Source organism: Ctenocephalides felis, unplaced genomic scaffold (genome assembly GCF_003426905.1).
Source record: "Ctenocephalides felis isolate EL2017-DRISC unplaced genomic scaffold, ASM342690v1 CF-g0.4_SCAFFOLD_03571, whole genome shotgun sequence".
In the NCBI taxonomy this organism is placed as follows: domain Eukaryota; kingdom Metazoa; phylum Arthropoda; class Insecta; order Siphonaptera; family Pulicidae; genus Ctenocephalides; species Ctenocephalides felis.
Window position 1 is genome coordinate 1,360,531 of NW_020539725.1, and position 27,009 is coordinate 1,387,539.

At 30.1% G+C, this 27,009-nt stretch overlaps 1 protein-coding gene across 2 annotated transcripts in view; it reads left to right on the forward strand.

Annotated features, from left to right (window-relative positions):
* Positions 1-27,009, forward strand: part of LOC113386998 (spastin) — a 145,405-nt gene that overhangs the window by 80,805 nt on the left and 37,591 nt on the right. For both annotated transcript variants that reach the window (XM_026624756.1, XM_026624755.1), the window contains exons 6-8: positions 4,175-4,317; positions 7,182-7,387; positions 9,489-9,682. In XM_026624756.1, coding sequence (XP_026480541.1) covers positions 4,175-4,317; positions 7,182-7,387; positions 9,489-9,682 — 543 coding nt within the window. The remainder of the gene's footprint in view (positions 1-4,174; positions 4,318-7,181; positions 7,388-9,488; positions 9,683-27,009) is intronic.

The window sequence follows — 27,009 nt, forward strand, 5'->3', positions numbered from 1 at the left end:
TGACGATTGAAAATAACTTAGAATTCTCCTCGGACCATACACCAATAATCTTAACATTGAGTTCACGTATATTAAATAAGCAAGTAAATAACAACCTATATAACTGTAAGACGGATAGGGATGCATTTAAAACTGAAATTGATTCAAACATAAACCTCAAAATACGACTAAAAACTGCAGAGGACATTGACAATAGCCTAACTGCGTTCATAACTACATTGCAAGATGCAGTTACAAAAGCTACCCCCACAATACACGAACAAAATAAAACTAACTATGATATCTCCCTAGAAATAAAACGCCTAATAAAACAAAAACGTAAAGCAAGGAAAAAATTGCAAAACACGCAAAATCCTAAGGATAAAACAATCTTCAACAACTTGACAAATTCTCTCAAAAAGAAACTAAAAGATCTAAGGGACAGTGAGATTACGCAATATATTTCAAACTTAAGCAGATACGACAAAACAATATGGAAACCCACGAAGTCCACTAGACATCAAACATTCCATAAGAATGTACAGCGCAAGCGAATGGGCAAAAAGCAACAAAGAGAAAGCGGCATTATTCGCGAACTATTTAAAAACTGTTTGTTCTTCTGCTGGTAACCAAACCGACCAAGAAGCTAACGACGCACTTATGATAGATAACAAAAATAAAAGTGCGATAATGAAAACTCTTCCCAAAGAAGTTAAAAAATATATAATGCTTACTAAAAACAAAAAAAGCGCTGGCGTGGATAAAATAAAAGGCAAGATGATCAAAGAACTGTCGAAGAAAAGCATAGTGCTCTTGACATTCATATTTAATGCAATCCTTAGAACAACATATTGGCCAAAATGCTTCAAAATTTCTGAAATTATTATGATCCTGAAACCAGCGAAATCGCCTACTGAAGCTACATCGTACAGACCAATCAGCCTATTGCCAATCCTTTCAAAAATAATGGAGAAAATAATTCTAAGCAGAATAAACGAAAAGCTTATAATAATTCCTGACCACCAGTTTGGTTTTAGACCTCAACACTCAACAATCCACCAAGGTCACAGGGTCATAAACAATATACATATGGATTTGCAGAATAAATAATATTGCTCTGCCATATTTATTGATATCGAAAAAGCATTCGACAAAGTTTGGCACCACGGTTTGATCTACAGAATAAACCAATGTCTACCACAAGAACTATCATCTTTACTGGAGTCCTACTTATCCAACAGATATTTCAGAGTCAGAGTGCAGAATGAATCATCTGGTACAGAATCAATAAAAGCTGGTGTACCTCAGGGTAGTGTACTCGGACGCGCCCTGGTATGTCTCCAATGAAACAATCCATCGAGACCTAAACATTAAATATATACAGGAAGTCATCAAGGAAAGAAATACAAAATATTATCAAAAGAGCGCATATCACGCAAACACTTTAATAATAGACCTGCTGAAACAAGTACCAACAAGAAGACTAAAAAGAAAGTGGCCGCAAGATTTAATACATTAACAATCAATATATTTATGTAAGGAAATTTCCCACTGGGGGAATTTCTAAAAGCCTTGTACCCGTCAGCAAATAACCTCATTGAACCCAAGGTTCTGATTGGTTATAAGAATAAATAAATAAAAAAAAGGGGGAAAAAATGTTAATATGTTCTGTCGATGTCAGTTTTTCATTTATTATCAGTCCTAAGTATTTTATGCTTTCCACTTCTTCTATTTCTGTATTATTTACTTTAATATTTAATTTAGAGTTCTCTATATTTTGTTTATGTTTGAAATATATGTATTTTGTTTTATCGATGTTAATTGTCAATTTATTTTCAGTTAGCCACTCGGAGTATATTTTCATGTCCGTGTTTATAGTATTTTGCAGTCTTTTTTATCCTTGTCTGCATATACTATGGCAGTATCGTCTGCATATAATATATATATATATATATATATATTTATTATATATAATCGATATATATATATATATATATATATATATATATCTTTCCTTTAATTTTGCGCCTTCAAGGTTACTGGTATATAATAGATACAATAAATGTCCTAATACAGAACCTTGTGCAACTCCACAGTTTATGCTACATCTTCCGCTTGTGAAATTTCTCACCTTCGTCCTTACCACCCTTTCCATGAGGAAATCTTTGATGATGCTGTAAGACAAACCCTCTACACCCAAATCTATTAGTTTATTGAGTAATATTCCATGATCTACTGTGTCGAGAGCTTTTTGTAGATCAATCAAAACTGCAGCTGTATGCATATTTTCCTCAAGGTGTTGACTGTTGGTATTAGTCAAATCTATTAGGGCACCCTGAGTGTTTGATGAAGGGAGGATACCATATTGATGTTTATCTATTTTTTGAATGAGCAAATTTAGTAATCTCTTTAATATTTTTTTCATATATTTTCGAAAATGTATTAGTTATTGTAATGGGTCTGTAATTATTGGATCTGTTTTGTTCCCTGTTTTAAAAATTGGTTTTATTGTAGAAGTTTTGAGGCACGATGGAAAGGTACTCCTTTCTATGCAGCTATTGATTAATAAAGTGAGTAGAGGAGCTGTTTGATTTATTATTTTTTTAATAATTCTTGCTGTTATTTTATCTTCCCCAGGCGCAGCGCTGTTTTTCAGGTTTTCCACAATTTTTATTATTTCTTTTTCATTTGTTAATACAAAATTTTGATTTTTGTTTTCAGGTCTAGATATTGATGATTTGTAGTTGCATTGATCGATTAGATTGCTTGTAGCTTTCTTCCTATTTCAGCAAAATGCTTATTGAGATACTCCGCAATGTTTTTCTTTTCCGTAAGAAATATGTTTTTATCTTGATGTTTAATCTATTTAATGTTGTCTTTATACTCATTTTTATTATTTTCCTCTTCTAGTGTTTTGTTTATTAGCTCCCAGATTTTCCGAGGATTATTTTCACACTTTTGTGTTTCTTCTAGATAGTACTGTCTTTTTGCTTTGTAGATAATATTTTTTATATCTTTTTTATATTATTATATTTCATTTTCATCATATTAAATTTGTTTACTTCATTCGGTTTGCATTTCTTCATATCAATATAAAATTTGTTTCTATATTTCATTAGATTTGTAGTTTCGTCTGTTATCCAAGTGTTTTCTCTTGCTCTCAGTATTTGTTTGATTTTATTTTCATTTGCTGCTTCTTGTACAATTGAATTGATTAAATCCATACTTGATTCAAAATTATTTCCAAAATCTAGGCCTACAAGCGTTATTGATATAAAAAATAAAACAGAATATTTTTCTGAGATTGTACATAAAACAACCAAGCAGATCACCCCGAATATTATTCCAAGAAATGATAATCTAATGATTCCGTAAGAGATTAAGAAGCTAATTGCACAGAAACGAAAGCAAGACGTACCTTGCAACGTTTTCATCTACCAACGGATAAGACATCCCTTAATCATCTCAATAACACGCTGAGAAAAAAAAAGAGAGAATGCTAGGGGTAAATTTTCATGCCACACTCGTCGCGCCTCTGTAGCAGGAGCGGAAAATTAAAATGAAAATAATCGAAAAGCTGTCCAGTTTACTATCTATTTATACTTGATTATCTATGGCCCAATGTCTGCACACGCCCTGACTTAGTACGCGACATACGTAATCACGTCGTAGTTCATTTATGTTATTATTTTTGTATTACTGTTTTTATTTAATTTTATTTTTACTTTTTTTAATTTATATTCAATTTATTGTATTTTTTTCTTTTTTTGCCCATATCAATTTTGTAAATAAGACATTAAAGTCTTGATTAATAAAAATAAATTAAATTCGGAATTCAATAGCGACCTTAGAGAATTATAGTATAGTTTATCCGGAAAAGTTTCTTGAATTGAATCTTGGAACCAGAATATTATCACATATTTATCATTTTTTTTAAAGTTACTATAGTGTTTGTACTCTATATATTCCATTATGGTGAAAAACATCTACATTATGAAGGATTTGTGATGATAAGTACAAAATGTTCATCAATAATTTATCATGATATATCAAATATCTATAACATATTCTTATGTATGTAATGATAAAAATGGTGCTTTAAGCTCTATATCTGCATATTTTTCAGCGCCATATTTATTGTCATACATATTTGATGTTCTTTATCTTGTTTTAACAAGCATATATTTTTACTAAGGTAAAACATTACTTGCCAGAGCCGTCGCTACTGAATGTTCTGCGACATTTTTGAGCGTGAGTGCAGCGACATTGACAAGCAAATACGTTGGAGATGGCGAAAAGCTTGTACGTGCTTTATTTGCGGTTGCGCGAGAATTAGAGGTAGGCTATTCAAAATATACTTACCCAGGCTTTTACTGGTCCTGCATGAACAATTGAGAGTGGTCCTTAATATGGACATTTTCGAATTTCTTTGCTCCCAGGGGCTCAAATGCTTCCAAATTGATAAAAAATCTCAAAAAGTTTTAGCCCTTAATATTAACTTCAAGATAGTCCGCGGTTCAATTAAAGTTTCTTATGCAAATTACATGGGAAAAATTCCATTTGCTTTTTTATATATAACTCAGCGACAAATTGCAAATTCGACTCCCTACTAAAAAGGTTTTTTATAAATTTTTGTTAAATACATTCAATTAAAAGTTATTCGAGTTCAAAGTTTAATTATTCTATATTTAAAAATATTATCAAGTGAGGGAACATTTGTGAGCTCAAATATTTAGACCCTTGAAAATATTTATAAAACGCTTAACATCTAATTAAATATATGTGAGCTGTTTAACGAAATATTTATTCATCATTGCATTAATATTATTTATGCAGCAAACTATTTATTTAATTGCTGATGTTGGCACTCAAATTATGAGTCACAAATTGCCGCATGATTTGAGTTCACGAATGCTATCAGAGATGGCGCAAGAATTTACTTAATTGACACCTGATTATACTAAAAAATATACGAAACTTTGATTGAATTGCGGACTATCTAAAAGTTACCATTAAGAGCTAAAATTTTTAGAGATTTTTTTTTATCAATTTGGAAGCATATGAGCCCCTGTGTTAACGCCTTACTCAACCCTGGTCTAATAGAATAATATTATTATATTTTATTACTTTCATACAGGATAGCAAAAATAAACCCTCATCCCTTTTATAGAATTTCGAAATATTAAATAATCCCTTTCATTGTCATACATCCAGTCCCTAAACCTATCATTATACCATTAATCCATTTTTCCAAGAGCCTCTCTAATCACCTGTTCCTGATGCAATTCCACGTACCATGGAATCACCTGATTGGTCAAAATGTAGTGGGATGTCGCTTGAACCCCAAAATCGAATCAATCAGAGAAATAACAAAAAATTTTCAAATCTTTATAATTTAGATATATCAAAAATTTCATCTAACTAACATAGGTATTTAACTCAAACTTCAACTAAGTAACATATCATCTATAAATCTTAACATCTATTATTTCATTTAAATATACAACAATTAAACTTCTTATCATCTTTTAATCGGTCTGATATAGCCATTATCTAAATATATCTGGACCTTCGAAAATATAAACAAAGTGTAATTTTTAATAGAGTTCGGCAGCATCTCTGTAGATCACGAACTTCTATACATTTTTGTAATTTATTTTGTCACAACACCCTGTGAGCAAGGAAATTCAAAAGTATCCACTTTAAGGACCACCCTAATGTACATGGACATATTAATTAGTTTTTTCTAAATAAAATTTTTAGTTTTGTAATGTACTCATAGAACTTATAATGCCTATACCATGTGTTATAAGGTCTAACACTGTCCTACATTGCTTCTTAAAGGGTATGGGCGTGCTTCCATACAGAATTTTTGACCACAAAGTTCCACCTAGATTTAAATTAAATTTTGAATAACAGAAGAAAAATGTACAGGTTTTCCAATGATGCAAATTTAAAAGTTGTCCAAAGAGCCGCACTGGTAGGAAATGAAAAATGAAAAATTATTTTCACCTTTTCATTTTTTCGATATCTTTTATATTTCCGATAAAAACTTCGTTCGAAAAACAGAGCCAATTCCACATGTTTTCACTGATACCATCTCGGCCAAATGATGAGATAGGGAGTTGAAAATTGGTATATTGTAATTTTTCAAAAAGATCTATAAAATGGCATCAAAATCATTCAAATACCAGAATGGGGCCGATTCTGTATGGGAACACGCCCATTTATTTCTAATCAATTGATAGTTTTGAACTTAATTTAAAATTTTTCTTGTTATTTGAATTATATATAAATTTTTATCATCTTAAATTCTAAAAAAACTAGGTGTAAATGAATTTTTTTTTATAAAGCCCTAGTTGCATGAACTTCTCGGTAATATAAGTGCATGTACACAATCGACTTATTAATTAATCGACTTATTATTTGAAAATAATTAAAATAGTCTTATTAATTATTCGACTTATTAATTAATAATAATTAAGACTTTTAAGAACAACGTTTTAAAGAGCGATAATAAAATTTTCAACTGTTTATTTCAAAAATATGCTTTATTCCTCCCAACATTAATGAATTTTGCAGATTATAGTAGCAGTTTTTCGAGCGAATGGATCATTTCATTAGAATGAATTGACGGCGTGAAGAAATGATTAGTTTTTGGTAAAGGCAGATGCGGCTTCATAATTTCGAAAACAAATTAAAATTTTCGAAAAACTCTTTTGAAGATACAATATCAAAAATAATTCAGTTTTTATTAAAATTTTCAAATATAAACAAAGATCCTTTAAGTTTTAAAAATTCCGAAGTTCACTTGAATCGTGTTTTTTATACACGTCTTTTTAAATAATTTCTAGAAATATGAGAAAAGATCTTCAGATGGCTTCATTCTAACTAGGTTTGATTAGTTTTTGTTTATACGTAAATATTAACATTTCTTGTAACACATAAGTTTTTATAAAATACGTTTGTCACCCAATTTAATATATATTTATAAACATCATTACAGCATTTATAACAATTTACTGGAATACATTTAAAACAATTTTTATTACTAATTGATTAATTAGTATGTTTATTTACTCTACGATCGAATATTTATTTACTCTACGAGAAGTTCAGCAGTTTGCTTTAAGGCACAATGCCATGAACCACAAATTTATTTATATAAAATAAGTACGTAAAATATGTCATATAATTTTCAGCCATCGATTATATTTATTGATGAAGTGGATTCCTTGCTGAGTGAACGAAGTATAGGTGAACATGAAGCATCCCGCAGACTAAAGACTGAATTTTTAGTCGAGTTTGACGGCTTACTTTCAGGCAGATCATTGGACTCAAGCGGAAGTAGAGTTATTGTCATGGCCGCTACAAACAGACCTCAAGAATTGGACGAAGCTGCTTTACGGTGGGTATATTAACGATTGGCCAATTAGCATCAAATGCGCGATTCGACGTTAATAGTATTGAAGTAAATTTTATAGATTAACGCCCGAATAAGAATCATTAACCATTTCAGGCGCTGCTTTTTTCGTACTTTTGAAAAAAAAATGCCTAGTTGGTAGCAGTGATTACATAAAATATAAAAATTATCTTATTAAGCTACTCTAACAAAATTTAACCAAAAATCTTAGACTTACATAAGAATTACGACACCACCACAGTGGTGTCGTAAGCTCAGTATAGTAATTTAGACAGTGGCAGAAATTTTTCCATTATGTTGGAATTTTGTTTAGGTAACAATAAGCTGAACCCGTCAGCATTAGTAAGACCTAAAAAATTTTTATTTTTCGATAATATTCAGAACGGTCGCCGACAAGCAAAGTAATACGAATTAGCAATACCGGCGCTAAGCGAAGAAATTTTTACGCGACCTGCATACGGAAAATAGATCCATAAATTTAATATTTGAGTTATTTTAGGGCTCATGCTATCATAGTAAAACTCGTAAGGTTGTATTATAAATCATAAGATCTCGGTAGTCACTCGCAATCACCTCTTCGAGAGATCACACGGTCTGAAAACCATTTCCGTGAAAGATCGAAGTTTTTGTTACTTGTATGGGATGTAGCACCGACTTGAAATCAAACGTTGTCTAGATCAATGCCATCGAATTATGGTCATAAAATTTCATATGTAGACATTGGAATCCATTCACCGTAACTGTTGCTGTGAATGCTGTGCAAAGGTAAGTTTTAATGGCCCACCAGTTGATAAACTTTTCCAAATAGTTGCTTATTGAGGACTGTGAGGGTTTTCTGCTATATATTTTATTTTTCCGGGCGCCGGGCTTGGATATCGAGGTGAAAATGTCGAGATGATTTTTTGATGAAGTTATTGATCTTTTTCATTCGTTTCAAGGTCCCAATCACCAAAGACATGACGATGTTAACGATTGTTTATTAAGATTTGTCTTTATGGAAAACACGTTGTATTGACTATTGTAGAATGGCCTCCATATTGAAATGAAACAAATAAAATAATAAATATTTGAGTAGAATGATAAATGATAAACCAGCATGAGATTATAAAATTGATAAAAAAATCGCAGCTCTCTTGGGAGCAATACGAAGAACATGCCATATTTTACTTAAATTAAGAGGCCAATTCTGCGGTAACACAGTCGATAATATAGCTGGTTTGGCTGGCTACTAACAGAAATAATTTTTGAAGCGGACTGTAATAAAATAATCAGTATCTGAAGATAACCGTTCCAAATTTGATTATTACTGAATAAAAATACTGCGTTGGGTATAAAATCTATATTATATCTTCTAACTATTAAAATACAGCGGTGTTTAAATTATATATGTTGGCTGCCCCGCTGCATTGTCTCTAGACTGACTTAAAATTATAACTGTCGAGTGAATGTTTGGGTATAAAAAAGGAGCCCTTATGTGAATGATACATGCCAGAGGCTGCAATATTCCAAGAAGTGCAAACGATACACGGTGCAGAGGCATCATGCATCGAAACTGCCAAACCGTCAGAATATATTCTGACCAATAGCTTTGTTATGTTAAGAAGACAATGCTGTGTGTTTGGTGAGACCAGAGTGGTGTGGTGTACGACGGGTTGTTAAAACCTGTTGTTGCGAAACCGTTAATATTGATTGCTACCGACAACGAATGGTCTATTTAAGTCGAACTTTTATTAAAAAAACAATCATAATGGGCAGAAGATACGGCCACGTAATTTTGCTGCATGACAATGCACCTGCACGCAAGGCAAAACAAGTTTAGGATTTAATCAAAGCTTTTCTATCGGCTTTATTTACCAGACTTGGCTCCTTTCGACTACCATTTTTTTAATTGATAGAGAACACGCATTAGCTGATCAGCACGAAATTTTTTTTGGCGTTAACTCCAAAAATTGCCTGAACATTACTTTTTTACTGTCCTATTAAAACATTGTTTGATATTTTCACAAATAAAGCTCATTTGATATTGATACATTTGTGTATATCATGAATCCATTTAGGATTGTAATAATTTGTTTTAAAATTGCAGGAGATTTACTAAGCGGGTTTATGTATGTTTGCCAAACGCTCTCACTCGTTATGCTTTGCTAGAGCGATTACTAGCGAAACAGGGTTCTCCATTAGATACTGACCAATTACGCAGGTTAGCTGAAATGACCGATGGCTACTCTGGTAGTGATCTAACTGCTTTAGCAAAGGATGCAGCTTTGGGTCCTATTAGAGGTATATTTTTTTTATCCAACACCTTAGAAATCGTTAATGTCGGTACCAATTACATTACATATTAGTTTTATACTACACCATACACATTCAAATTGAAAATAGGTATGGCAGTTATCCTTCGCTAAAAATTAATCAGCCAAAACTCGAATTGTTGTTAAGAAATTAATGATAAATGTAGTGAAAGCAATAACCCATAATATTCCGGCAGATACAGCATTTTAATTTAAAAGATTGCATTTTCAAGATCGATAGAGCACAAGTTAAGCATTATCTAAATATAAAACACACTAATCAATAGATTTGTGGGTTTAGATTTAGATAATTATTGCTTGTCGCGTGGACAACTCTATGTTGCCTGTTTCAGAGCCGGGAAATCAGATATTTTTTACATCTATGCTGCCAGTGAAAAAAAAAACAAAAAATATTGTACATCTCCAGTCAAACTTTTATGAAATTTTTTCCTTTATTTTATTTTTTATTTCTCAACCATTTAATCACAATGTGCCACAGGGAATATATATATATATATATATATATATATATATATATATATATATATAACAAATGTATTCTGAGTGGATAATAGATATTAATTTGGAAATATGAACAAACAACACTCTTCTTGCACTAATTTATTAAATAATAATTTTCACAAACGTTTCGAGACTAGGTTTGTCTCATCATCAGTGTGTTATAATTAAAAAATTTTTAAAATATGGAAATCTAAATTAGCATTTTGTGTTTTTCATTACAAGTCGTTCACTGCTCGCTGCTCTTTTAATACCAACAGTCTTCGGTGTTCGTATTCTCTCCCACTTGAAAACCACTTGAAATTGTAATGTCACGCAATCAGATAGGAAGAAAGGATTAGGGTCCAGTTGAAAAATAGATGTCGTTAGGAGAAAAAAATATTCTATGATGAGATGGTTTGTTTATAAGATTTGTTATACATTGTTATAATTAAAAATGTATGTACATCTATATATAAGCTACAAAGTATTAATGAGATTCAGATATGTATCATGTAATATATTGGTATCTGTCCGTCAATTTACTGTGTTACTTGTATGGGCTATTAACATCGATTCTGCAATACTTCTTTTAAATAAATCTTGTTCATAATATAAAATGTGCGGATTATTGAAATCGAAACTATGGCTGTTAGAGATAGCGATGTGTACTTTTTTGTTGTATGTTATTATTCTTACTTTGTTTGCTTTGTAATTCGTGCTGTTTTAATCTTTTTTCTAAATTTTGACATGTTTGCCCAATATAAGATGACTCACAGTTCAAACAGTTTATTTTGTACACCACATCTTTTCTTCTTTTAGTATTAGGTATATTAATTTTAATTCTTTTACACCTCTCAATATAAAGATATCCACAGTTCTCAGTTTAGTAGACCATGCAATTCTTTTATCTAACCCAAAATTTCATATTCACAATATCAAATTAGTCATTAACAAATTACTCATGAATAGTTTCCCTTACAAAATAATCAGTCCAATAATTAAAAATAGAATTAAATTTTTATTAGACAAACAATCAATAACCACACATTGCTCAAATCACTTGTCTGTATCAGAAAATAAATGTTTTGTGAGATTACCATATATAGACAAAGATTTACACCTTTTATCTAAAAGGCTTCTTAATAAACATAATATTAACATATCCGTGTCACCCTTACTACAACTGCAAGACATATACACAAACATTAAAGACAATACACCTACTAAAAAAAGAAAAGATGTGGTGTACAAAATAAACTGTTTGAAATGTGAGTCATCTTATATTGGGCAAACATGTCAAAATTTAGAAAAAAGATTAAGACAGCACGAATTACAAAGCAAACAAAGTAAGAATAATAACATACAACAAAAAAGTACACTTGTAGACCACGCTATCTCTAACAGCCATAGTTTCGATTTCAATAATCCGCACATTTTATATTATGAACAAGATTTATTTAAAAGAAGTATTGCAGAATCGATGTTAATAGCCCATACAAGTAACACAGTAAATTTACGGACAGATACCAATATATTACATGATACATATCTGAATCTCATTAATACTTTGTAGCTTATATATAGATGTACATACATTTTTAATTATAACAATGTATAACAAATCTTATAAACAAACCATCTCATCATATAATATTTTTTTCTCCTAACGACATCTATTTTTCAACTGGACCCTAATCCTTTCTTCCTATCTGATTGCGTGACATTACAATTTCAAGTGGTTTTCAAGTGGGAGAGAATACGAACACCGAAGACCGTTGGTATTAAAAGAGCAGCGAGCAGTGAACGACTTGTAATGAAAAACACAAAATGCTAATTTAGATTTCCATATTTAAAAATTTTTTTTAATTATAACACACTGATAATGAGACAAACCTAGTCTCGAAACGTTTGTGAAAATTATTATTTAATAAATTAGTGCAAGAAGAGTGTTGTTTGTTCATATTTCCAAATTAATATATATATATATATATATATATATATATATATATATCTTAACCATCTTAGCTATCATTTAGTGGTAATCAAATTAACTATAAAAATTAAAACTAAATAAATAATGTGTAAGAAATTTCATAGAAAAATAATAATAATAATAATAATAAAACACTTACAATTTTGTATCCTAATATAGTATATGAAACCATTATTGATCCATGGAATGAGTATATTAGCTATATTAGGATACAAAATTGTAAGTGTTTTATTATTATTATTATTATTGTCCTTGTTTTTGTATGAAATTTCTTACATATTATTTATTTAGTTTTAATTTTTATAGTTATTTGATTACCACTGAATGATGGCTAAGATGCTAGCCGAAACGTATGGATTTTAAATAAATAAATTAAAAAAAAAACTATCATACTATTTTTTTTATGTTACGCCCGAAGTTTAAACTCAAATTAAACATATATATCAACATCAAATTCAAGACTATTCAAATATATATATATATATATATATATATATATATATATATAACAAAATTATTTATTCCATTATACGTTTCGACACTTGATGTGTGTCATCATTCAGTAATCTAAAAAAAACATTTAAGATAAATACACAAGTGATGATAAATATAAATATATAAAAGGAGGAAATTATACATACCAAACCAGCAAAAACAGGAAACAGTAATTATGATGTAAAAATTGATTTAACACTAAATTTGTGTAAAATAATAAAATACTATTAATTAACAAACGAGAAATAGGAGGAGCACATATTGCCCTCCTATATTTAATGTTATGGTAGCATAGCGTTGTGTGTAGGCAACGCACGTGTATGGGAGTGGGAGGAGTAGCAAGAACGAAAGGGGAAAGAAAAACAGAGAAGAAATATTACGAATGAAAGATTCTAAAACTGTATTGAATTTCTTTTCATGAAATTAATAATTACTTTGTAACTATCATGTAAGAGATGAGAGGAATTACGTTTGTTTACACAAGACGTATTAAGGGATATAAGTAAAGACTCAACTATCTTTCTAAGGTCACTGTTTTGTTCAATGTAAAGGATTGAGGGATTTGACATGTTAAAAGTGTGGTTCAGGTTTATCATATGTTCAGAAAGCATCGTTTTGAATTGATTTGGGTTTCTGGAATTATAAGTATGTTTCTGTAATTATAAGTATCACCAATGTAACAACTATTACAATCATTGCAGTCCAACCTGTAAACAGAATCAGTAATCCTATCAGCGGGAGTTTTTGATATAAGAGGAGAAAAAAGGCAACGGAGTTAGTTATCAGCGGGAGTTTTTGATATAAGAGGAGAAAAAAGGCAACGGCAAATATAAAGGTGTTATTTGTTTATCCTTTTTAAGCAGTTTTTCTTATTTTTTAAAAAAGTTATTTGCCGCTGAAGGTTTTCTTTTGGTTTTCAGTTTTGATAACACTTTCCGTTGCCTTTTTTCTCCTCTTAAATCAAAAACTCCCGCTGATAGGATTATTGATTCTGTTTACAGGTTGGACTGCAATGATTGTAACAGTTGTTACATTCGTGAAACTTCCCAATATATATACAAGAGGGTTAATCAACATACTTATAATTCCAGAAACCCAAATCAATTCAAAACGATGCTTGCTGAACATATGATAAACCTGAACCACACTTTTAACATGTCAAATCCCTCAATCCTTTACTTTGAAAAAAACAGTGACCTTGGAAAGATAGTTGAGTCTTTACTTATATCCCTTAATACGTCTTGTGTAAACAAACGTAATTCCTCTAATCTCTTACATGATAGTTACAAAGTAATTATTAATTTCATGAAAAGTAATTCAATACAGTTTTAGAATCTTCCATTTGTTATATTTCTTCTCTGTTTTTCTTTCCCCTTTCGTTCTTGCTACTTCTCCCACTCCCATACACGTGCGTTGCCTACACTGCGCTGCGATGTACTTTTAACCTTGAACAGTACACACAACGCTATGCTACCATAACATTAAATATAGGAGGGCAATATGTGCTCCTCCTATTTCTCGTTTGTTAATTAATAGTATTTTATCATTTTACACAAATTTAGTGTTAAATCAATTTTTACATCATAATTAATGTTTCCTGTTATTCCTGGTTTGATATGTATAATTTCCTCCTTTTATATATTTATATTTATCATCACTTGTGTATTTATGTTAAATGTTTTTTTAGATTACTGAATGATGACACACATCAAGTGGCGAAACGTATAATGGAATAAATAATTTTGTTATTTAATCTTTTTTTTAATTCGACGGTTGGGCTGCAAAAAAATTTACAAATATGTATCAACGTCGACAAAACTTTTATCATATATATATATATATATATATACTCGTATATATATGTATATATGTATATATATATGTATATATGTATATTTTGTAGAGTTTCGAACAAGAATACAAAAATAATACAAAATAAAACACAGCACAGTCATTACAAGAAACAGAATATACTACATTAGTATTGAGATTGGATGGGGTAGGGGATTTAATGTTCGTAAAGAATTGGTTGAAGGAGTGTAAGGATGAGCCTGATACTAACTACAACCATACGTTGAAGATTTATATTATTATTTTGCCAAAATTTTGTTAGAAGAAAACATTTTAGTATCAGGCTCATCCTTACACTCCTTCAACCAATTCTTTACGAACATTAAATCCCCTACCCCAACTTTCATGATATAAAATCTTTGGAGTGAAATTAAATGAATGGGCGTTTTCTATAGAGTGTTGTACTAGGGTACTTTTGAAATTTTTTTGTTTATGGTGGACCACACTTAGTTCATGTTGTCTCATTCTCTTGTGTACATATTGGGAGGTTTGTCCAATATATTGAAAAGCACAGTCATTACAAGAAACAGAATATACTACATTAGTATTGAGATTGGATGGGGTAGGGGATTTAATGTTCGTAAAGAATTGGTTGAAGGAGTGTAAGGATGAACCTGATACTAACTACAACCATACGTTGAAGATTTATATTATTATTTTGCCAAAATTTTGTTAGAAGAAAACATTTTAGTATCAGGCTCATCCTTACACTCCTTCAACCAATTCTTTACGAACATTAAATCCCCTACCCCATCCAATCTCAATACTAATGTAGTATATTCCGTTTCTTGTAATGACTGTGCTTTTCAATATATTGGACAAACCTCCCAATATGTACACAAGAGAATGAGACAACATGAACTAAGTGTGGTCCACCATAAACAAAAAAATTTCAAAAGTACCCTAGTACAACACTCTATAGAAAACGCCCATTCATTTAATTTCACTCCAAAGATTTTATATCATGAAAGTTGCATCTTTAGAAGGTTATTCGCGGAGAGTTGTCTCTTTCTCATAAATGTTTCTAACAGTGTCAACATTAGATCAGATCACAACCTATTACATGATTCATATTTAAATTTTTTACACTTTCTGACAAACAATTAATATCGACTTCCTTTTAAGATCAACAATTTAAGTATTCACACCCTAACATATAAAAACACACACATACAATCTCACATCTCTCGTTCAAGTGTTTACACGTGTTACAAAGGACACACCAGTTTCAAATTAGTTAATTTTCAAAAGCCAATCGAACAACATCCAGAGAACAATATTATTTGTGTTTTCAAATAATAATTTTAAAAAAGACAAATCTTTTAGTAATTTTGATTTACAAAATCTAATTATTCGGCGGAAAATTAACTCACAAATTCATTTTTGTTAAAAAAGCTTGTTTAGTGAAAAAGTGCTAACAAATATTCAAACATACAGGTAATTAATTCAACTTTGTCATTAACCTTTTCTTAAAAAATTTCCATAACTTTCAAAAAAAATTTCTATTATGTTTAATATCCATTTCTGATAATCCACTCATTTATTTTTATCATTTTTATCATTTTCATTTTGAACATATTATCATATTTCTGTACATTATTATATTTTTTTGCAATTAAATCATTATTTAAGAAAAATCTATTTTCTTTTCCTAAACATATAGTTTGCTAAAATCTCATCAAGATCATGTTTCTTGACAGATGTCCTGAAGATGGAACGTACCTAGTTCCGAAACGTCGACAATAAACAAATAATTAAATAAAGAAATTGTTTTTTTAAAAACCTTTTCTTGTTTTTTATTTTGTATTATTTTTGGATTCTTGTTCGAAACTCTACAATATATATATATATATATATATATATATATATATATATATATATATATATATATATGAGCAAGTTCTTGTGGGGCGATACATCAAAGAATAAAAAGTAAAGATTCATAAAATAATCTTTAATTCCAAACGTTTCGACATTCAATTTAATGTCATCATCAGTGGATCTTAAAACAGTATGAAACTAGTAGGGTGGGTGGCATCGTGCCTTAAGGCAAATTGCTGCAACTTCCCGTACCGTAACGAAATGTTCGAGGATTACTGAATGTTTTCAAATAGATTATTATAAATATTGTAACATTGTCTAATATTTATAAATATTATATAAACTGAATTGCAGAGTTGAAATTATTTGTAAAGTATATTAGAACTATAGTCAGAATTAAAAAAAAAAAAATTCGATAAAAAAAAATTAAAAAAAAAAAAAAAAAATGGGACAGATTTTTTTTTTCAAAATCGATTATTTTGTTAAGACAAGCAGAAAGTTCTTTGAATCATTTGAATCGGACGCTTAGTTCTCTCAAAAACTGCCATTTTTAACATATTTAGCTCCGTATCTTCAAAATGGCTGGGCCTGCCTTTGCCAAAAACTAATAAACACTTCTCCCAATCATTACTAATTGAATGTTTTTTAGATCATTCAAATCGGATACTCCGTTCTCTCAAAAATACGATTTCTATTTTCTGCACTCTTTGCTCCGTATCTACGAAACGGCTGGACCTGCCTTTGCCAAAAACTAATCAGCTCTTTTCCCTATCAATAGGAATCGGATGTTTTTTGAACCATTCAAATCGGTTGATCCGTGCGCCCTAAAACGTGACTGGAAATTTGTATCCACACATACATACACACACACATATACACACACACACACATCCATTTTTTCTGAGGTATGCCAAAATGTTCAGAAACCTTCAAAACGTCGAGAAATGTAAAAATTATATACGCACATATACAAATAAATAAATATATACATATATATGTACACACATATATACGCCTACACATATATACATATACAGTAGTGATGTGCCGACTCGAAAATTTCCTGATTCGAGTGATTCGAATCAGAAAAAAACCTGATTCGAATCATGATTCGAATCAATTCGAATCAAGTTCATATATGAACAATTATAATTTAAGACAATAAATAATATCACTTTAATAATTTTATAAGTGAATTTATTAATTTAGTAAGCAATTAATTCCAAAAAGTGCAGAGATTAATACATTTATATTAATATATATAATAATAAACTTGCTACAAATATAACTAATGACTACAAATATTTTTCTGAATAATAAGAATTAAGGAATAATAGTTGATTTAATTTATTTGGTTGTAACCTATTCCGTCGTTGATTAGTCAACATGCCAGCCTTGGAAAATAAGCGCTCTGACGGAACGGATGTTGCCGGTATACATAAATATTTTTTCGCCATTTTATATAAAGCAGGATATATGTTTTTTCTTTCCTCCCAAAACTGAACAGGATCTTGCTTTCTATTCAAATATGGCAAATTTATATATTCTTGCAATAATCTTTCTGGAAGAGAGATTGAAGTTTGTTCTATTGTCTGAACCACACGCATATCAAAATTTTCCCAGATTTCATCATCTATATTATGGTTTGACGGTACTGATAATGGTTCATTATTTTCGGCCTCTTCAATATGTTCTGCCGTAGCCATTTCTTTTACTTCATCTAAAACCAAAGCCATTGCTTTATCCGCACAACTCTCTAATCCAAAGGCTTTTTTCTTATATCTGGGGTCAAGAATTGTTGCTTTTGCTGTAATTTCATCATTTTCTAAATAACCAAATCTTTGACTTATATTTCTCAACAAGATTTGTTGCAAATTCTTCCCAGCATTAGTTGTTGGCGTTCTTTTATTTATAGAATTTTTTACCCCTTGAATTATAGGTATTACACTGGATAAGGTGGGATAAAATTCACCTGACAATGTTTTGGTTACAATTTCCAGTGGCTGTAGAATTTTCACACAATCTTCTAAAATAGCCCACTCAGCAAAACTCAGGTTTGGTGGAGGAGAATCTATTAAAGGCAAAGCTGCACATAGTGCAACTTTAACCCTCAATAACTTTTTGAACATATAAAAAGTAGAATTCCATCTAGTTGGTATATCTTGTGATAAAGTAATAACATCTAAGTTCATTTGCTTTTGTAATCCTTGCAGAATACCTGACGATTTCACACTATGTTTAAAATGTGCTACAATCGCTCTAGCTTTTGTGATTGCGATAAGAAGTTCACAATTTTCTTTGTCTTTATCTAAACAATTTTTAACAACTAAATTTAATGTGTGAGCTACGCACGATAAATTTTTTTTATTCAAAAATAAAGTAATAGCTTTCTTCATATTCGGCGCATTATCAGTCACAACAATATCAACTTTATCAAAGATTTGCCATTCAATTAACACAGATTTCAAACCATTAGAAATATTTTGTGACGTGTGATTTTCTCTGAGTTCTATTGTTGCTATGACTAATGAATTTAATTTGCTATCTTTAATAAAATGAGTAGTTGCGCTAAGAAAACTTTTCTGGCTATCGCTACTCCATATATCAGTCGTAATTGCAATGTTTTTGACAAATGTAAGTTTTGCCTTTGCTTCCGCACTATGCATTTCATATTTTTCCTCTAACATACGCGTGAGTACTTTTCTGGAAGGTAATACATAATCTGAATTTAGAATTCGCGAATACTTTTTAAATCCATCATTTTCCACTATCTGTATCGGTTGCATATCTAAAATAATCATGTTCATTAAAGCATCATCGCCAGCTTTTTGATTAATTTTACCAGGAATAGTAAGCCGCATTTGTTTCAAACGTTTTGCAGGAGCCTCAGTACTCAAAATTGGTTGTGAGACATTTGGCACTACAGGTTGCGTTATAAGATTAACCACATTCACAGCAGATCTCACATTTTGAAATGTCACTGGATTAGCTGCTACAGCTTCACTATATTCAATAATATGTTTGTTTTTTAAATGATTAACGAGAGTGGTTGTACTTCCAGATTTACAATAGCTTAATGAGCACAATTTACACACCATTATCAGCATTAATTGTGAAAAACTGCCAAGCGACGCTTGATTTAGTGGGAGGCATTTTTAATAATTATAATTAGCCAGTAAAAAACAAAATCTATGTGAAAATCGGGAAAAGCAAACACACACTGACTCAATAAAGTAACGATTGTAAACACAAATTACTATCGATTAAAATATATTACAAAAATTATTAAATAATATTTAATAGACGGTCAAATAAATTTTCAAATGAATTTACAGTAAAATATAACCAAACACTTCTCTTTCACTAAAGCATATAAAACAATATTCTTAATCTTACGTTGAACGAATGCATGTTTATATTATTGATTGTTCAGATCTAATCTAAACAGGGGGCTGAATCTAACGTCTTATGAATGACTTAAAAATCAATCCACTACTGTAAAGATTGATAATTTTTCATTTGTGTGAATTTGCCATTACTTACATAATTAAAATATGATAATTTTGTATGTGTGTGAAACTCGTTGTGTAGTTGATAAAATGTTATAATATTTAAAATCTAAAACGCGTACTTATTATTATCTAAATGAGTTTTTTGTATTTCATGAACAAATTGGCTCTCAGCGCTTAGTCAAAAATAAACAAACACGCAAGTCGATAAGTCGATACGCTAAGACACAGACACATGTTTCGAACTCATATCGTTCAAGCCGCTTGAACTCGGGATGATTCGGTTTGAGTCATATAAACTCGTATGAATTCATAGCGACTTGAAGTCGAAATAAGTCGGTTTGAGTCATAGGAACTCGGATAAATTCATACCGACTTGAAGTCGGGATAAGTCGGTTTGAATCATAGGAACTCGAATCAATTCATAACGACTTGAAGTCGGGATAAGTCGGTTTGAGTCATAGGAACTCGAATCAATTCATAACGACTTGAAGTCGGGATAAGTCGGTTTGAGTCATAGGAACTCGGATGAATTCATATCGACTTGAATGCGGTTAAAGTCATATAAATTGGAGTCGGGTGATACATTTAAGCGTATTAAAGGCGGGTGACTCGCATGATTTAATTCAAGATTTATTTTTTATATTTATTATTATTATTTTTTATATTTATTATTATTATTATTTATATTATTATAATATTGAATTAAATTAAAACATTTTTTTTTATATTTATGAAAATTTGTGTTCACACATGTTTTGTCACAGTAAATATTTCGCGGCTTGATACGAGTTGATTCGAATCAAGTAAAATCTGATTCGAATCAAGTCGTTAAAGGCTTGATTCGAATGATTCGAATCACTTGATTCGACTTGGCACATCACTAATATACACATATACATATATGCAACGTGCATGCATATTCACAACGACGTACATGTACATGTATGAAATATACATATACTCACACACGTACACATATACATATACGTATACACACATATATACATATATACACATATACGTATATATATACTAGATGACCCGACAGACGTTGTCCTGTACCCAATTCTGCATTTTTTCAATATCCTGTACTAATATTTACCGTTCAGTTAAAATTATTAATTATTGTTTTTCGAATTACTATTTACATCAATAAATGAGTGACTGTAGAACTGCTTAAAATAAAATGATGATTCTCAATTCCCACAGTTAACACTTCAATTATCCCTTTAACAAATATTGAAATATGCTCAATAAAATTATATAATAAAAATTAAACACTGCAATTTAAACCACAAATTTATTTCCAATAGCTCAATTTATTTTAATGTCAAGGGTTATACAATTTTTTAGTCATACTGGTAGGTGTGGATGTAATAATGAATGATTTTTTGTTTATTCACGACTAAAACATTGACTTTCCAAATGTATCACACAAAAAATCATCGCCTACCTTTGTGATTTATAGCATAATTTACACGTGTTGAAAATTGTCTTTCAAAGGGTATAACAAATCCAGAAAGAATTAATAAATAGCATTCCCGGTAAAGGTACAATATCACATTGGTTTTTTCTACCCAAAATAATGGCTTTAATAATGCTGCCTATAATTTTTATATATTTGTACCATATTTCAACTGGCTTTTAGTAATTTTTATATCTAAATTACATTTTCCTCACTAATAAATTTATATACATTATTACTTAAGTTTATATTTGAAGTGAATTAATTTGTCAAATCCTGTTCACATGTGCTCTATTCAACCTACGATCAACAAAATTGCAGTAAATGGAGAGGAAAAAACCGTGTGTCGGAAATAGGCTAATCTTAATCTTAAGTTCAGAAGTAAAAACAATTTGCACTCCGTCACCACCCACCGGATTAATTGAATTATAACTCTTTTAATTCTGATTTTATCAATACTTGCAACACACTATTTTAAAGGTAATTAAATGAGCTACAACTTTCTCTATCATAAATTTTACCGTAACTTCTCTTATTTTGAAATGGCAAAGGATTGAAGGACTCGAAAGACACTCTGGTTGTACACTATCAATATTTGTGTAACAGAAAAATAATAAAAAGCAACATTTGGTCAGTAAAAGATCTTGAATTTACATTTATATACCTTTATACATATCTTTTATTTTTTTAAATAGATTTTTTTTCATGAAATCATGAGCTTTTTGGAAATCCTTTGCACTAAAGTTATGGTATTTTCTAGAACCCGTCAAAATCTCTTAAACCAAGTTGATTCCAGAGGGAATACGATTATTTTTAACTTTGGTGGAAATGGCACTCAAAAACTATTTGCTTTAAACGAAAAAAATATTGTATGCGTCTTTTATCTGCATGATAGCTCACTCATCCATCTTACACGCAGATGTACTAATTTTAAAACTTATTTTGAGTACTATAAAACCCCATTTTCATATCTAGCCTAATATTGTTAATAGAACAATTTATAGAACACCGATTTATTAGGATTTTGATTGATATAATTTTGTTCATTACATGATTTTCGTTTAAATGTATATTTTTAGAAATAATTGCAAAAAACGATGAAAAACGCAAAAAACAACAAATTTTCAGTAGCCAGTAACTTGAAAAGTAATTTCTTTTTTGAAAAACATTATTAAACATTTTTCTATTCTAATTAGTTCTTTTATCGATATCCGACGTTAGTTTGAAAGAGATACAATTGAACTACTGAAAAGAGATGTCATCCCCCCGGGAAGTGGCAAATGATTCTTTTTAAACTTGAGAGTAAGATGAACCTAATTCCAAAATTTCTTGCAAATTGAAGCACATTAAAAATATTCAGACCCAAAATGCTCCATTGTCTTGAATAAATATTTCGTATCCAATGCCAAACATATAAATTTTAGACACAATGAAACTTCTAAATAATTGTTTGAATAAATAAATTATTTTTGTATCTTGATTTAGTAAAGTAAGGCAAAACACGACTGCATTTAAAAGTTAAAAAATAATAATCAGTCAAAGTGAATTGTAGGCTAAGTTTTATGCGCGAGACGCATGCGCAGACTGCATCATCTGTCAGATGTTGACTGTATCTTATACTAAATCTTATATTATTTTAATTTTTAGCACATCTCATCTTCTTTTTTCAATAGTAAGGTAGACATTATATTTTCTTTATTTTTAATCATGAATTTATTATATTTTAATTTTGCCTTAGCCTATAAGTGAATAGAAATGTTTGGCAAATGACAGTTGTCATTTGTTTTTAATGTCAAACCATGCCTTAAATATTTTGAAGGTCAAACAATGATAAGCTTTTTTTGTAATTTTTTCCATTTATTTCTACAATCTAACTATATTTCTATGAATCAAAGCATTTTAGAAAATTTCCCGAACAAACTTCAGGAAGATTCATAAAAATCCGAATTATAGCTTAGGAGGATTAATGAAACTTACATTGTTACAGAAGAATTTTATATATAAGATATATATATATATATATATATATATACATACATATATATATATATATATATACATATACATATATATATATATACACATATATATATGAGCATATATATACACACAACCATATACATATATATATATATATATATATATATATATATATATACAGTAGAACCTCGATTATCCGGACCTCGGTTATACGGATTCGCGATTATCCGGACATAATCGCGTCGGAACTTGCATATTCCGCCCGTGCCGCTGTTTCGCTGCCCCGCGCGGCATTATCGCTTTTTGTAGTTCGTTTGCAATTTTACTAGTGTGTTCTGACGCGCATATATACATTTCTAAAGGGTGGTGTTATCCCTTAAAGATAAAATAAATATTATAGAATCATTAAAAAAGGCGAAACCGGACGTAAGTTAGCTAGGTTAATTAGGTAGTATGGTGTAGGTAATAGTAAGTTAATTAGGCAGTATGGTGTAGGTACATCCACTATAAGCGATATTAAAAAGAATGCCGATTCAATTTTGTCATACACTTGCAAGTTAGATAGTGAAGAGGGGAGTGAAAATCGAAAAATGATGAAGAGACAGAAAAATGAATTCTTAAGCCCGGTGCACACGACGCCAGTTTTCATGCTGGACAGTTTTTGTTTGTTTGTTACTCTAGCAACGACATGATAAGTCATAATTTACGATCTTGCGCGACATAATTTGCGATCTGGCCTGCTAGATTTCACGCATTCACAACGGCGGTATACTCATCATAATTTCTATGTAAAAACGTTGCCTTAGCAACGTCGGAATTTGATTTCATAACAACTTCAGTCCTTGCAAATTCCTGCCGTATTTAACGAATAGAGCATGTCCTATTCTGCGATAGATGAACGATCTCGTGGCCGATACCTTCAGTGTCCAATAGGAAAGCTGTATTTTGTCACGTAAATATCAATGCGTACTTGATTCATGTACTTCGATTTTGAAAGCGTTTAGTTTTTATTTTGTAAATAGATATTTGTGTATACATAGCGGCGTGAATAAATGATTAGTTTAGGAAAGGCAGTTCAATAATTTTAAAATATTCAAATTTCCGAAAAAATTTAAATATGCATTTTTTATTCAAATTTTCGTAATTTTATCTGAAATATCAAAAAATTTCAAAACTTCCAAAAAATTAAAAAAAAATCAAATCGTTTTATTTCAAAAATTTCTAAATTTGCAAAAATACTCAAAATTAAAAAAAAATAGTGGAGTGTATGGCATCGTGCCTTAAGGCAAATTGCTGGAACTTCCCGTACACTAACGAAATGATCGAGGAATATTAAATGTTTTAAAATAGACTATTATAAATATTGTAACATTGTCTAATATTTATAAGAATTATATAAACTGAATTGGAAAGTTGAAATTATTTGTGTAAAGAATATTAGAACAGAATTAAAATAAAAATATGAATTATTTTCGATATACAAAAAAAAAAAATTTTTCGAAAAAAAAAATGTTTGAAAAAAAAATTTTAAACAAGAATTTTTTTCTTCAAAATCAATTATTTCGTTAAAACAAGCAGAAAGTTCTTATTGTTTCACCTAATTCTAATCAGATGCGAAACATACATGTTTTTGTTTACAATTCATACAATTCCCTGTTTGTACACTTATAAGCATTAGTGTATTTTAGACCTATAAAATATAAATTGTGAAATTCACAGTATATATTTATAATAATCTATTTGAAAATGCACGAAATTAATATTAATAATAAAATTAGTGAAAATCTGGCGCAAAATTCTTGCTCGCTAGAAATCCTGTTACGATAGAAATCATGTTACAAGGAATACTAGCGTCGTGTGCACCGGGCTTTAGAAGAAGCTCTATATAGTTGGTTTTTACAAAAACGATCAACAAATTATTCGTAACCAACTTTTCTTCTTCATTGATACTTTATGTACCACCTGAATATTTTACTTCATGATTAATATAATATGTATAATGTAATCTAAGAAAATATGTGTGTGTTAATTTTTTAATAAACATCGATTTTTGTTGATATCTATGTATGTATTTATTATTTTTGATAAACAAAACATTATTCTTCATAATTTGGATTATCCGGATTTTCGATTATCCGGATGCCTATCGACAACAATTAGTCCGGATAATCGAGGTTCTACTGTATATATATACATACAACTACATGCATACACGTATACATATGTACATACACATAAATACACATGTAAATAAATATATATATACATGTATATATAAATATATATATATACATATGTAAACCTGTATACATGTAAGGCAAACAAAAAATTTATGAAGATGGATGATACATATAAAATACAATACATTATACGTTGGTAGGTTACACCTAGATAAGTGTACACAACACTAGAAATTAGTACTAACATTTATACAACTAACTTGTCAACATCTTGCATTTTTTATAATTTTTATAATGATGTAAAAAGAAAAATGATAATTTTATTTGAACAAAAATGTGAGTAGAATTAGGTAATTTCTGCCACGACTTCTGAACTTTGCGAGTTCCGAGGCTTATGTGAGCGACACACGTGTTTTGAAGGATTCTTGAGGGTTATTCAAAAATTGCTACGAGTGGGTAGGTAGAGAACAGTCGAAGTTGAAAATGGTAATGTTAGGCTAGGTTTGTATGGTTAGAATTAGTTTTGTTTAGAGGAGAAAACTTTTTTTTTTTGAAACATTATTTAGTATTACTAGGTAGTTATACTAATAACTCAATTATCTAAAATAAAGATTCTTAAGGGTTATTCATAATTCGCTATGCGTGGGTAGGTAAAGATCGGGTTACATGGCCGAAGTTGAACTAGTAATCTTGGCAAGGTTTGTATGGTCAGAATTAGTTTTGTTCAGAGGAGATAAATTTAGAAACGTTATTTAGTATTACTTGGTAGTTATCGCAGAGTAAGGAGGTATCACATCTTTTGTTTATGGCGTGTTTACTTACTGCTATGAAACAAGATTCTGAAAAACGTCTTTTAATAGTGTTTCGTTCATGGTAGAGAATACTGACATTATTAAAGTTAAAGGGGTGTTTGAATTTTTTTATGTAGTCTGTTATCATAGTTTGGTTTTGGTTAGGGTTTTTCGAATTATTGTCGTGTTGTATGAGTCTTTTTATTAATTTTGTCCGGTTTATTTTGTAGACGATTTTGGACGTACGTTTTATACTAGTGGGAGATTTTAGGTTTGTGTAGAGGGATTTGTCTGTAGTTTTTATAATTTTTACGTCCAGGAAGCTAATAGAATTGTCTTGTTCCTTTTCGGAGGTAAAGGAAAGGTGTTTGTTAAAAGAGTTAAAGCTGTGAAATAAAAGTTTGAAATTTTCGGTAGGGACGCAAGTGAGAATGTCATCAACGTATCTGTAATAAAAATGAAGATCTAAATTATAGGAGTTGAAAACTTTCGTTTCTAAATGTTGTAAGGAAAGTTCCGCGAATGCTGGAAATATGGAGGAGCCCATAGGTGTGCCGAAGATTTGCAAGTAAAAATGGTCGTTGAATTCGAAATAGGTATTAGAAACTAAAAATTTAATTGACTCGAGGAACCAATGCAGTGATAACGTTGTATGACATGAGATTTCATCCCACCTAGTAGAGATAGCATCTAAAATTAACTGTAAGGGAACGTTTGTGAATAGGGA